Raw genomic sequence first — 13,296 nt, 5'->3', positions numbered from 1 at the left:
TTGATTTGCCTTTGCATTCAAAATGCTTTTGGGTAGTAATATACTCTTCAGACATGAGTTATATTCAGTAGCAGTTTCAGGCTCTAAAAAAAAAGGCTGATAGAAAGAGTAAATGGAGGGAGAACAGGAAAAAAAAAAAAAAGTCTGAAAGTATTGTTACTAGAGTATGTACACGTAGTTCAAAGGTTTCTTTTATCTGTTGCTTATAACTTAATTACACAGCACAAATTTACAGTTGAGCACAGGAATGGCATAGCAAAACCTTCTAATGGCAGTAACTGACAAATAAGCAGATTTAAATATTTTGCACAATACAAAAAGGCAGCAGCATTTGCCTGATTACATGTCTTCAGTTAAGTATATCTTTCCATTTTGACCTTGGAAGTCTTTATGTTTTATTTCTTACACTGCGAGAGCAGTGAAATGCAATGCTAATCATTGGTTTCCAGAATTCATGGCATGTTTGCATAGCTTTCAGGATGGTGCTTAAAGTAAGCAGGCTTCRATTAACTACTCTACAAAAAAAGCAAATCAACGTCTCTCATTTATTCACTGGATAAATTTATTGCAGACAATAAGAGAATAGTGTTTTCCCACACTAGCCAACTCTATGAACTTAACTGCTGCAGAAAGCAGCCCCGTTCTAATGTTTGTAAGTAGGTAAGTTACTTGAAATGAATTCATTGTTAAACTTACTGCTGGCAGAGATTACTTTTAAGTCATTTCCTACAGAATGTTAATCTGACCTCAGTCTGCTCATCTTTTTTTCAGATAATTACTGACTTCCAAACAGTCACAATAGTTTGTATTGTAATGCTTGCTAATAGGATTGGAGAAACTCCTAGAAGAATCCAGTTCTAAACCAGCTCAATGAAAGAAATATAAAATTTGCAACAAAACATGGAGCAGCTCAGCTAAAAAAAAAAATCTGAAATAATTTGCTTCTCAGTTGCATTCGACGTGCCAAAATAACTTCCTTAGAACTACTTAAGCCAACTGATACTCTATGCATCCATTTATTTTCCTTCATGAGCTTGTTCAGGGTGCTAATCTGCGGGCTTTTTATTTGGCAGAGTAGTTTCTGACAATTTAGCATTAGAATTAGCAATGCAAGTGTAAAGGGGGGAGTGAGATTACCCTACTTTTGCTCATCCAGCATTGATTTAGATGAGCATGAACTGTTGTAGAACTGTATCCACAGTACGATGCTGTGGTAGACTTCTGTTCTGACAGTCCTTTCCAGACAGGAAATGGCTTCTTAAAACTCATCTTTTACAGACTTCCTCTTTACCCTGGCTCCTCAGAGCCTAACTGGAAAACCAAATTTACAAGTACAAGACAAAAAGTACAAGGCAGTGATATGTGTCCATGAACCTTACTGTTTTTACTTTTCTTCATCCTGCTTTTCAAAAAGAAAAGTTGGGTATTAGCCCAAACTCTTAATAAAACTCAAGCTAACCCGCAGCGACTTACTCTTCTGGAATACAAAGCATATGCACACAGGTACACCCTTTCTAAAGACCAGGAAACAACATTGTAATACATCTCTCATCTGCTTTATTAACCTAAACACAATGCTGTCATTCAGAGTGGTTCAGAACAATGTGCAAACACAGCAGGAAGCTGTCAAAACATGTTCTCTGTAAAACCAAAATAGCATTTAGGACAATCTTAATGAAAGCCAGCCAACTGTGTCCATACTCAATTATTCTCATCTATTCACTCCTCACAGATCACCCTAAAGATGACATTTCTTACTATTCTCTGTCTTGTTCCAAATACACTCTGCTGGAATGTCAGGCTTGCTGTCTTTTGTTCTGTAACGTAACATTTAAACTGCCTCCCTGCTGTAACTAACTCTCTCCTGCATAAAGTGAGGTAGTCTGTGGTACCCTATGCATTGTGAGCCAGTTTATGTGGCTGTGGGGGAAGTTGTGACAGCCTACTTACTTAAAACAATCCCTGTCCTAGGCAGTCTGCTGTAGCATCTCTAGAACACTAAAACTTAGTAAGAACATATACAGAAAAACAGGAAAGTGAATGTAATAAGTGCTTTTAGTGATTCTTCACAGCTGCTATGATGAAGCATTTCTAGATGAAATATGAAGAGTACTATCATGTATATACAGAACAGACATTTTTTATGTTTTAGGCCTGGGAAAGACTGTAAGTCTAGGTTTAATGCATCCTGCTGAAGCCCATTCAAGCACGGTGAAAAAGAACTAAGACAGCCTCAATAACTTTATTTTGGTTTAAATGTTGTGTGAGATGAACAGTGGCCCCTGTTTGTGATCACACATGCCTTAGAGTAACATTAAACTAAGTGGTAGCAGCTCTGGTTAGTGAGGTATGAAGTTAAAAAAAAAAAAAAAAAAAAAATCCAGAAATTCTCTTCTTCCTCCAAAATGGTTACTAGCTGCAACTTGAAGTTGCAGTTGTTAGAACCTGATCAGCTCTTTTAATTAATATAAAAGTCACAGCTGACTGATTATCAAAAAACAGTTCTAGGAAAATGTTTTATGTTTATGATTACTTAATGCTAATACTAATCAGCAAAAGACATGACAGCTAGGCCGTCTCAGGTGCAGTGAAAACATAGCCACCCAGGTACCTCAACTCCAAGACAAGTAGAAGGCAAAGAAAAGCCTGGTTCCTTGTTCAACTTACTTAATTGGGGGCCTACATACCAATTTCTCGCTATGTTGATGAAAGGAGCTTTGAGGGTCTTGCAATAACACTGAATTCCTTCAGTAAATCTGTGAAGAGCCCTCCAATAGACATGAATGGGTTATGACCCTCACAGTATTTGTTTCCAAATTCCCTAACAAATAATACYTGTTAGCTGTTTCCAGTCATGAACACTTCTGACAAGAGAATTGTTGCTAATGCCACTTACTTACTTACAGTTTTTTCTGTACATTTGTTTTCTAATAAAGCATTTTTATTGACCTGCCCAAATTCCATCTCAGAATAGCTATCTGTCTCTGTCTTCCATCTTAACCTGAAAGCTGATTCTTATCATCTATTTTATTCTAAAATTTCCTATCGCTAGAGAGGAGGCTTACTTACACAACACACATACAGTATACAAAAAAATCTCTCTCTTATATTCTCAGGACAAAAACTTTACATGGTCTGTTTCATCCACAGCTGGTAACTATTTCTATTCAAAGTGTGTCAAAAAGGATTAGGAGCCTGTGTTACAGCCAGCAATGAGACTACCAAGGTGAAACTGCCTTCAGCCATCAGAACACATGCACTACCGAAACACATACGGTCTCCTTCACTGCAGCATCTCCAACCCTGACACCTACAGCTCCAGTCATACTGTCACCAAATGCATTTGTAGCTGTTGCTAGGATGGCTTTGTAGTAGTAAAAGTTTCCAGGAAGGACTGAAACCTCAATTTCAGGTACCTGTGACTGCATATGGCTACTGCTGGGCTCAACCGCACTGTGAATTCACCTCAGACACAGTCATACAAGTAAGATTTCATATGAATAACCACAATACATCCAGATACAAAAGTCACACATACATACATTCTTTTTTCTTTGTTGTTTTTCTTTCCTTTTCCCTCAGACTCCTTCTAGCTATGCTACAGTTCCACAACTGAGATCAAACGGAAGGGGCATTGAGCATGCTATACTGTATACTTACATACAGAGTATGAGGGTGTACAAGGCTTGAGTATATCCACAAGCACCAGGGAAACAGACATTAAAAAGAACAACAACAAAAAATCTCATCTTGATTAAACATCTACAGTATAAAAGCTGCATTCAAGCTACTGGTACCCTCTCTTCTAAAATAAAACAAGGAATCCCAAATCCAAATAGAATGCAGAGTTTAACACTGTAAAGGAAAGAACATGTGTAACGATAATACATGCAAATGTGCTTTCTTCTAGATATGTCTGCAGGATTTTCCTGGATGAACCAAGGATTATTTTCAAATTCAGCACAAGCAGCTTCACATACAGAAGTAGTAGGAGGCACTTCTGTTTCTAAATCAAGGTAACTAAAGTCTTTTTTTTATTCAAGGATATTGATATATGCTTGTGGTACTTTCAGGACTGTACTATTTCATACTATTTACAAGCAGAAAGTGAGATCTTTCCTATTACAGTTGATTTTTGATTCCAAAAGTCTCTTGCGCTATCTTCCTTGATAAAGTAATTAAGTATGAAAGGCCAAATCAACTTGCTTGAATTTTTGAACATGCTGGTTTGTATCTATTTTTCAAAGGAGTAGAATCACTTCCAAGCCTTTATTAAAAGATCAGAGTTTTCCGGTTAACCTTAAATGCCTGTCTGGGCACAGACTACAAATAGGTAATTATTATATGGCAGAAAGCCTGATAGTACTTACAAAGAATATAAATTAGTATTTTGTAACTCAATGCACTGTTGCTTGAGGTCTCACAGAAGAAAATTTTGTCCACATTGTCTGTTCATAATTAAAAACAAACCAAAAGAAAAAAAAAATCCTTCCCCGTTCGCCCAACCACACATGCACTTACATTGGAGGTTACCTGCACCTTTAAAAAAGGAGGGGGAGGGAGGATTATTCTGGGTCAGGGTATTCTCTAGGGCATTTAATAACTTAATTACATTTCTGTGTGTAGACAAATCTGTGGCGGATATATTCCTCTTTAAGCTTAAACACACATGCGTACACAAAGCAGCCTCCCAGTCTTTTCCAGCTATTTTCCAATATTTTCAGTGATTTTCTTAACTATTGCTGTATTTCATGTAAAGCTTTTGGGATGTTTCCTCATATGTAACATCTGTTTTCTTAAAGGAGGAGGCAAAGCCAAAAAAGAAAACTTAAACCTTCATGAGAAATCCTCTAAAATTCAACATTTCTGTTTTGATAGTGAGAATCCAGGGTTGTGTTTGGATGCTGAAGTGGCCTTAGCAACTGGGCAGTTCCTCGCCCCTAGCAGTCAACAGTCCAGCAGTGCAACATCACGCTACTCAGAATCAAGGGGAGAAACGCCATGCTCATTCAATGATGAGGATGAAGAGGATGAAGATGAAGATTCTTCCTCCCCAGAATAAAGACAGTAGAAAACTGAGTACACAAAATACTGCTCATACATGTTCTTACTGAGAGCTCCTGTTCTGGATTTTAAGTTTCTTGCTTTTGTTTGCACTGTGTTCAGCGAAGATTCAGAACAAACATATCCGAAGTTGAAACTGAAAATTTTTTTAATTGAACACAGAGTGATACGCAGACACAGAGCAAAGTGAGAGTGTGTTTTTTTTTTTTTTTTTTTTTTTTTTTAATCAACTAAAACCAAGGAAAAGAACAAAGTCCCTGGAGATCTGGCAAAGTAAACATCAAGTTCACATTATCCATTTTGGGGCATTTTGTCTCAAGTCTCTGTCTTCCCCTTATCCTAACCAAACGGAGAAGAAAACAGGGTCAGTCAACAAATGCTGATTCTCACATTGTCTTTTGGTTGTGCTACCTTAAAAAGAAAAGGAAAAAAAAAGTAGCGTGTGCACATTCACATGCTGAAATAGCTATTTAAAAATACCTTGTATGAAAATTATTATAGGGAGAGGGGCTGTTAGAATGTTTGCTTTTTTCTGTTCAACTGGCTGTATAGAAGATTCTTAAAGTAATATAAATTGCAAGTGATTAAATGACTCTTGAAATAGATTAAATCCATTTTAGATACTCTAAAAATAATACTATATGTCTCTTTTGAAAGGTTCATATGTTCATTTATACTACAGGCCTAATTTATTTATAATAAGTGATTATTCTTAGCTGTTAAAGCAGTCAGGATTAAAACAGCAGTATTCTCTGCACCAGCTTTTTTTCCAATAAAAAAAATAAGTGAAAATGTATTTATAAATTATAGTATATCCAGTATAAGTTCTCCTTTACTGTTCTAATTTTATTTGATTTTACAGCATGTATATTTTAAAAAAGGCCTCTATGTTAAGAATCTTGGGCAACATCTTTTCATGGCAAGATTTTAAAATTCAGGGCAGGCAAGTCAAATTTTTAAAGTCATAGGTTAAGATATTTAGGAAGAAGATTAAATTTTGACAAATCATAATTTGATTAGGAGTATAATATAATAATTTAACTTGCTTATAGTTAACTCTTGTTGCACGAGCCTTGATGCGTCTTTGGAAAATATTATTACCAAGCAACTTCTTAAAATAATTTGTGGCTGAAGTTACACAACATGAATTCCGTTTGAACAGTTAAATTAGCCTTATGACAGGAGGCTCTGTATTATATGTTTAAAATCACATCCAATCACAAAGACTTAAAAAAAAAAAAAAACCTTCTTATAGCAAAGCAAAATCCAGTATAGATGGTACTTTTCTGATGGTGTTCTAACATTTAGTATTTTAACTAGTCTTGAAGTTAACTATTTTTAATTAGGTGAATCCAGTTAAAAAAAAAAAGTTACTCCTTTTTAGTTTTTATACTACATGTAAATAATACTAAAAGTACCAATATATTAGCTGTCAGAACACAATGACTTTCGCTCTGTTATTTAGTTACAGATTAGGCAACTTGTAATACTTTACTAACTTGAACAATGGCAGCAAACTATATTCCTTGATTGCTGTGGCTATTACCCTAACACAGTATGAGGTCTGTCCACATTATCTTTTCCAGACAAATCTGCCCTCAAGACAACGCGGGCCAAAAGCACTATGCCCAAACTAGTAAGAAAAAATAAAATAAAAAAAATGAAGCTTTAGCTAGAAAGCTACCCAGCTGTTCTACTGGTGTTGGCTCATAACTAGCTACATACAGGACAGATAAAACTGCAAGGAGCATTCAAGCACACCTGCAGTCTTGCCTAAAAAAAAAAATATCCAGGTAGAAACTTTAAACAGATGATAGTTTAAACTCCTACAGTTGATGTACAGATAGGATGGCACCATTGTTTAGGCATAGCTCTCGCTGGAGTAAATAGAGCTATCTGCATTACACAAATAATACGCAAATGCACAGAGAAAAATTCCTGTACGCTTTACCATGTTATTCGCCCCTGGGCAAGACTGTTAAGCTGTCCTATGCACACGGCTCATAGACTACAGCTGACCAAGGCATGAACACTAACCTCACTTCAACCAAATTTCTAACACTACCTCTATATGAAGAAAAAAAAGCTTTACAAGTACAAAAAAAAAAAAAGTTCTCACTGAGCGATTCAATGCACTTGATTGAAGTGGCTCAATTCTGTAGTAAGAGAAGGAAGAGATTGCAGGCATACTATTATGGAATTATCAGTTTTATAAATGACATTATAAATGATTATTAGTATTATYTTGGTTTTGGAAAACTATCCTGTCAGCTTTGATTGGAAACAGCAGATCAAAGATACCCGATATGCACARGACATTCTAATGCACCGTTAAGGACAGAACATTTTTCTAAACTAATTCAGTATTCCCCCAGCCCCATACACTAGGGGATATATCTGACTTTACACTTCCCACTGAAAGTTTGCATAAAAATAAAACCCAGAAAAACATTAATCTAAACAATTGTTAAAAGATGAACACTTTGAATTACAAGAAGTTGGCAAAAGAATTTCTTGACTAGAAACGTAAGGTGTTTTCCTAGCTTCATTGTGCTTTCTACTTTTCAGGAGGAAGATCCTGTGTAAGGTCTTGCTCCCATTGATGTCTGTTTCCTTCAAAGCAGCAGAGTACACAGCTACTTGCTTTCTGGCAAACTTCAAGCTATCAGCCCCTAATTTTGGGGGATATTTTAATCTAGGAGCACATAACATTTATGTACATAGTTGAACCATGATTTCCTTCCCCTCCCCCCACCCCGAACTAGTTAAATACAAAGGACAAAACAAGTTTGAACACTTAAGAGACTTCAAAAGGAAATTCTTCCCTTGGGATTCTTTGTGCCAAGTTCCAGCTGAGAATGAAGTTCTACTAGAGCACTGTGGTCTTGTGGTTATATTAAAGTCTGGGAACTAGGAGAATTCTGGGTCTTATCCAGCCACAACCACTCCCTGTATGATCTCAGGCAAGTCATTCAGCCATTCTTGCTCGTATTAGCTGACGCATTTAAAAATAAAAGTAAAGGTAGAACCTCACAAAATATAGACGTTGCATCTGAATTGAGCTCTGAGCAATTATGAGTAACAATACTAAACAATCACACAGCTCCCACTAAGTTAATGGCAGTAGCCATGTTCAGTTCCTTCAACATGCAGGCTCTTCCTCCAAAGGCCACCAGTCATTAACAACACTGGTTTTCCCATTTTCTATTCAGCTGCCACCATCCTCTGCTCTCGTCAATACACTTAAAATTCATTCAAATAAAACAATTAGCAATTGGTACTAGACTGTATCCCGCATAAGGCAGAGTTAACATTTAAATTTCCATAAATATCTGAGGTAGAACTTAAAAGTGACGTTTGTGTCTTGGAACACTATTTATTGGTTATGCATTCAGTTGGCTGAAAGCAATATAATGCTGTGTATATATGCTTTTATTATAAATTGAAAGTAAACAGTTTTTCTGGACTTACTTTATGGTGCTTAAAAACAATCTAAATTTGACTTAGAAAAAAATTGTCACCAACACAAACTAGATGAAAAATTATGAGTGGGAGACAGCATTTTTCTATTATGTGGAAATCAGATATAATGTCTGTGGATTTTGTTTTTAAAAGTTATATTAAAGCTGTGCCAGTCTTCTCATTAACACTGGAATTAATGGCAAAAAATCCACCTAATCTAAGAAAGCGTGTATATTTAAGTAAACACTAAAGCACATACATAATGTTAGTTTAACTGAAGGCGTGATTTTAGCTAGCTTCGTTAAACTAGTACAAGTGACACTGAAGACATTTCCAATTTGGCTAAGAGGTTTGGGGTGGAGTGGTGGCATGGGGGGTGGGAAGGGAGTGTTCTTTTAAAGTATAGCTTGGAAATACTCCTAATTTATTTGAACAGCTGCAAGTTGCTGAGTATACAAAATAGTCAAAGGGATTTGTGTCAGTTAACCAAGTCAGTTTAGAGCAGCATGATGTAAAAAGGCCTAATAAAGCCAAGTTTTAATTCTCTTCCCCTCCCCCCCAAAAAAACTCCCAAATATAACAATGCCTGAAGTCAGAATTCAACAGTTAAAGTTTAAAATGTCAAGTGCTCTTTCTTCTGACCACACCACCCCTTTAAACACAGGAGTATGGCTGAAATTTAATCTCATTTGAAACTAAGCACTGGGCAATACTCATTGTTATAACTAACTGGCTATTTACAACTGAAATTAAATAAGATCTACTTTTAAAGAGAACGCTTTCCTTTTAATGAGTTAAGGACATTTGGGTTTTGTTTAATTTAAAAACAAAGCAAGTAGCCACAGGATATATAGCAAACAAACTACTAAGTCTTCTGACTGTGACCCTCCTCATTGTATCTTTTCATTACAGGATTCTCTTGGTGTCAGGAGTTAAGTATTAATAAAAATAAAAATAAAAAAAAGAAAAAAAAAGGCAGGAGAAAGAAAGACCAAAGGAGATTTGTAAAGTTTTGAACAATAAATTTCAGTAACAATCATGCATTGAGGAAACATTGTTCTGTTTACTGTAACCTTAATTTATTTTAAAGAGATGCTGCAGTTGAGTTATCACAATTGTCTGGGATATTTTATGGCTGAAGGCCTCTTCAAATGCTCAACACTGGAAAATTGTGCCTGCTGCAGCACTACTGATGAACCATTGAGAAGCTAAGAGAAGTTGGTGTTTTTTTTTTTTAAACATGCCATTTCATGAATCTTGACCTATGTCCAGAACTGACATGCCAGTAAAGCATCAGAATTTGTCACACACCTATGCGTCTAAGCATGTCAGCAGTAAATTTGAATTCAAATGCGTAATTTGCTGCTAGAAGGTATACACATAACCAAGTCCTGACACCGTAACATTTCTTGAAACTCTCATGCCTTAGACTTAACCTGAGTGTTCAGATCAGATTATATCTTTGCTATTTATGCTTTAGAGTTAGTTTGATAAGGGCTTTTTTAAGAGTCTGTGAACAAATGTTCTCCTCCAGCTGTATTGCAAAGCAAAGAAAACCAACCAAACAAAACCCCCTTATTCTCAGCTGTTCATTCCCTTTGCTATGTATTACCATCCTTTCTTACCGAACTTACTGTACCGCTGCTCATACAAATGTTTCCTGGCTCACTCAGCACAGTTATTTGATTTAGCAACCCCCCCTCCTCCATCCTAATCCAGYTGATGCTGACAGGTAGATGGGGGAACACTCACATAAGCACTTGGCCCAGTCAAAGGGGTTGTCACAGCTGTTTATAGAATGCTTGTTCATTCACACCTTTAATATTCCCACTTTGGCCTGCCTCAAAGATCTGCCAAAACRAAAATGTTTCCTTCCTGCATACATCTTTCTGACAGTATCCAAAATTCAACAATTAGGACATTCATCTAAAAAAAATCTAAAAATATGAACACCAGTTGACAGTAGGAAACAGCTATCTAAAATTTAAATCCTGCCATAGATTTAAATCAAAATCTTCTATGTGGTATATAGGAAACTTTCTAAAGACAAAACAAGTCTTTCTCCAGTGAGTTGTTTTAAGCCTTTTAATCATTATACAGCCTGAGTGAAACAGCAAAATTAATCCCTAGCACTTTCTGGTTTTCATCCCTTCCATGTAGCAGCACTGGCACATCTACAAGATCAAGGCAATAAAAAGATAAACCTTCACCACATACACATAATCCTTTCCACAAAAATTTAAAGATAACTCATTTGGAACACTTTAGTTTATAYTGCTTTTTTAATGAAGAAATTTTTTAATGAAGATTAAATACAGTTCCTATGTCAATCTTTCAGCAACACATAGGTTTGATTAAAGTTAACTTGTGTTGCCATTCAGAAGAGTTGTATGTGACCTAAAAGGTTAAAACATTGACCAGAGAATGTTATCTCCACAAAAACCAGTCTCCAATTCTTTGGTGGGTTTCTTACGTCTGTAATGTAACTTTAGCAGTTAGCAGATTTAGCTGCAAGTGATGCAGGGATTAAGTGGATCTCCTAAGATTTCCCAGGAAAACACCAGCTGAATCAAAATGTGTAACACAAGTTTCTGGCACATTCCYTTGTCTAAAGGCAGGATGTATACATGAAAATACTTTGGATTGAGCGTTTTTGCTATTGAGAAATACTGCAAACAATATGACCCTGTATTTTATACATCTACCCTGAAAAAAATCTTACTTTGAACAAGCCTGCAAGAACTAGGATATGAATTAATCCTCTTCCCTCAGGACCTGATTGCAAATAACGCACCAACCTTTGTAACTACACATTCTACATAGCGTGAGGAACAACTAGCCAGCAAGTAGAGGCATAGATTTTAAAACAGTACATGTCTGTTGGCACTTCTAAGAAGATCTGGCAATAGATCAATCCCTTAATAATGAAATAACCCTGATTTATGTATCAACCAGTGTTACAGACCCACTGCAATATGTATTACAATGAAAAAAAAAAGTGACCCTCCCATCTCCATTACAGTAGCACTTTTTAACATCAACTATATTCTACATGTAAATATCTTCTAGAGACACATCCTTTCTATATTTAAAATGCAGAAGCCACTTAAAAGTCCATTAATTGCTTTAAATGGAGGRGGTTTTTTTGTTTTGTTTTGTTTCTTTTTAAGAAGGAGGATGCCAGTTGGACAAAGATATTTTATACCAACTTTCAATGCTGAACTTAGAAAGATGTGCAAACTTGGTGGGTGGGAAGAAAAGAAGCACTAACAAACATAATTCATGGTGATGCAAACTACATAAGACTTTAATATTTTATCTGCTATTCCTATCCTCCAAAATACCTACTGGAATATAGTATCACACAAAAATGTGGCAGAAATTGAGAATTAAGCTTAAAGCATTTTTCTTGCTCCCYTTTTCCATGCTAAATTTCTGTATCTTTGGAAAGTCCAAGTTTCCCACTAGTCTTATACAATTTGCTGCAGATTTTTTGAATTCTCCATGGATTTCTTTCTTTCCAAATACTTTTAAATTACAAACTTTTCTTTTTGCAGAAAGACTGCTATTAAGCTATTCTGTTTTTTTCCCCCCGATCAAATAGTGTTTCTACTAACATATTGTACACAACTAGGAGTAGCATAAAGAGATTGTGGGTATTATTTTATACGCTTTAAACACTGACAGACAGAAATACAAAGAAAAATACAAAGTTTTACTCTCCTAATAGGAACACTGGCATTCGCATATAGTATATTTGAACCAATAGGAAATATTACTTTGTAGTAGCACACACTTTGTAAATAAATACTTGTTATTTTTTTAATGGAAATTTTATAGAAGAAGTTATTTCTGTATACTCACGTTTACTGAAAATGCTGCAAGTGGGAATTGTACATTGCAAAATGGGGGTGGGGGATAAAGGGCAGACAGCTGACTGACATGAAAAGTATGTACGCACTGGACAAAAACAATATTCAGYTGTTTGTGAACAGGAAAGTAAAATTTTACTGTAGAGGAACAGAATAAAAGACTTTCAAGGCAACAGGRTTGGGCTTGTTTTTAAAAAAATATGGAAGAAAATTGCTCAAAGTTAATGCTCACCATAAACCCTACTTTATGGCTTAATCTCCAGGAGAAATTGCATAAGGTTTGATGCTTTGAAAATAAATATAAAAATTCAGCCTCATTAGTCAGTCTACCATTCAGAAAAACTTTGCATGTCAGTACCCATGCAGAAATGTTTGGATGCCTGAAATTATTAGCTAGTGTCAACGTAATTCACAAAATGTTTAGAAATATTTTGGTTGCTATCTCATTAAGAAATGCACCTAATTGATAGGTAAAAGAAAGCCTCAAAATCATCTGATTAATTTTTGTGTCAAAGTACAATGCATGTTTCATAGAGGCTTCTTTCCATTCCAGGAAAGGTGTGAGGTCTCTCTGTTTAACAGTCAAGTCTGCCTGGAAGGCATTCACAGTGGCTTTCTCAATATGCTATATTAAATTCCCTAACACTTTGTGCAACCTTTGTGTTTCATGCTAATCTTTCTACACTATTGACACCTTTCAAACACCTATATGCTCTAAATATATATCTTTCCAACCTCTTTTCCCATATTTTGTTAACAAAAAACTAAATAATAAAGATATATGGAGAGTTAATTACAGTTCCCCTTCCTTGTCTGTGTTGACTTTACCTCAACACTCCTGCAAATACAAAAATCCCAAAGTAACTTCACAGTGTGTTTTCCTACATGCACTCAAAAA

General features: G+C 35.7%; 1 protein-coding gene across 3 annotated transcripts in view; it reads left to right on the top strand.

Annotated features, from left to right (window-relative positions):
- The window catches only part of TFDP2 (transcription factor Dp-2), a 56,901-nt gene extending 44,330 nt beyond the window's left edge, over positions 1-12,571 (top strand). For 2 of the 3 annotated variants that reach the window (XM_085298632.1, XM_085298631.1), the window contains exons 11-12: positions 3,911-4,016; positions 4,879-12,571. In XM_085298632.1, the coding sequence (XP_085154758.1) occupies positions 3,911-4,016; positions 4,879-5,062 (290 nt within the window). In that variant the 3' untranslated portion in view covers positions 5,063-12,571. Of the gene's footprint in view, positions 1-3,910; positions 4,017-4,802 lie in introns of all 3 variants that reach the window. The other variant, XM_085298633.1, reaches the window with a different exon arrangement.
- The last annotated feature ends 725 nt before the right edge of the window (positions 12,572-13,296 follow it).

Source organism: Rhea americana, unplaced genomic scaffold (genome assembly GCF_003343005.1).
Source record: "Rhea americana isolate MKP2758 unplaced genomic scaffold, rheAme1 scaffold_14, whole genome shotgun sequence".
Classification (NCBI taxonomy): domain Eukaryota; kingdom Metazoa; phylum Chordata; class Aves; order Rheiformes; family Rheidae; genus Rhea; species Rhea americana.
Note: the sequence above shows the minus strand (reverse complement) of the source record. Positions and strands in the feature narration are given on the sequence as shown.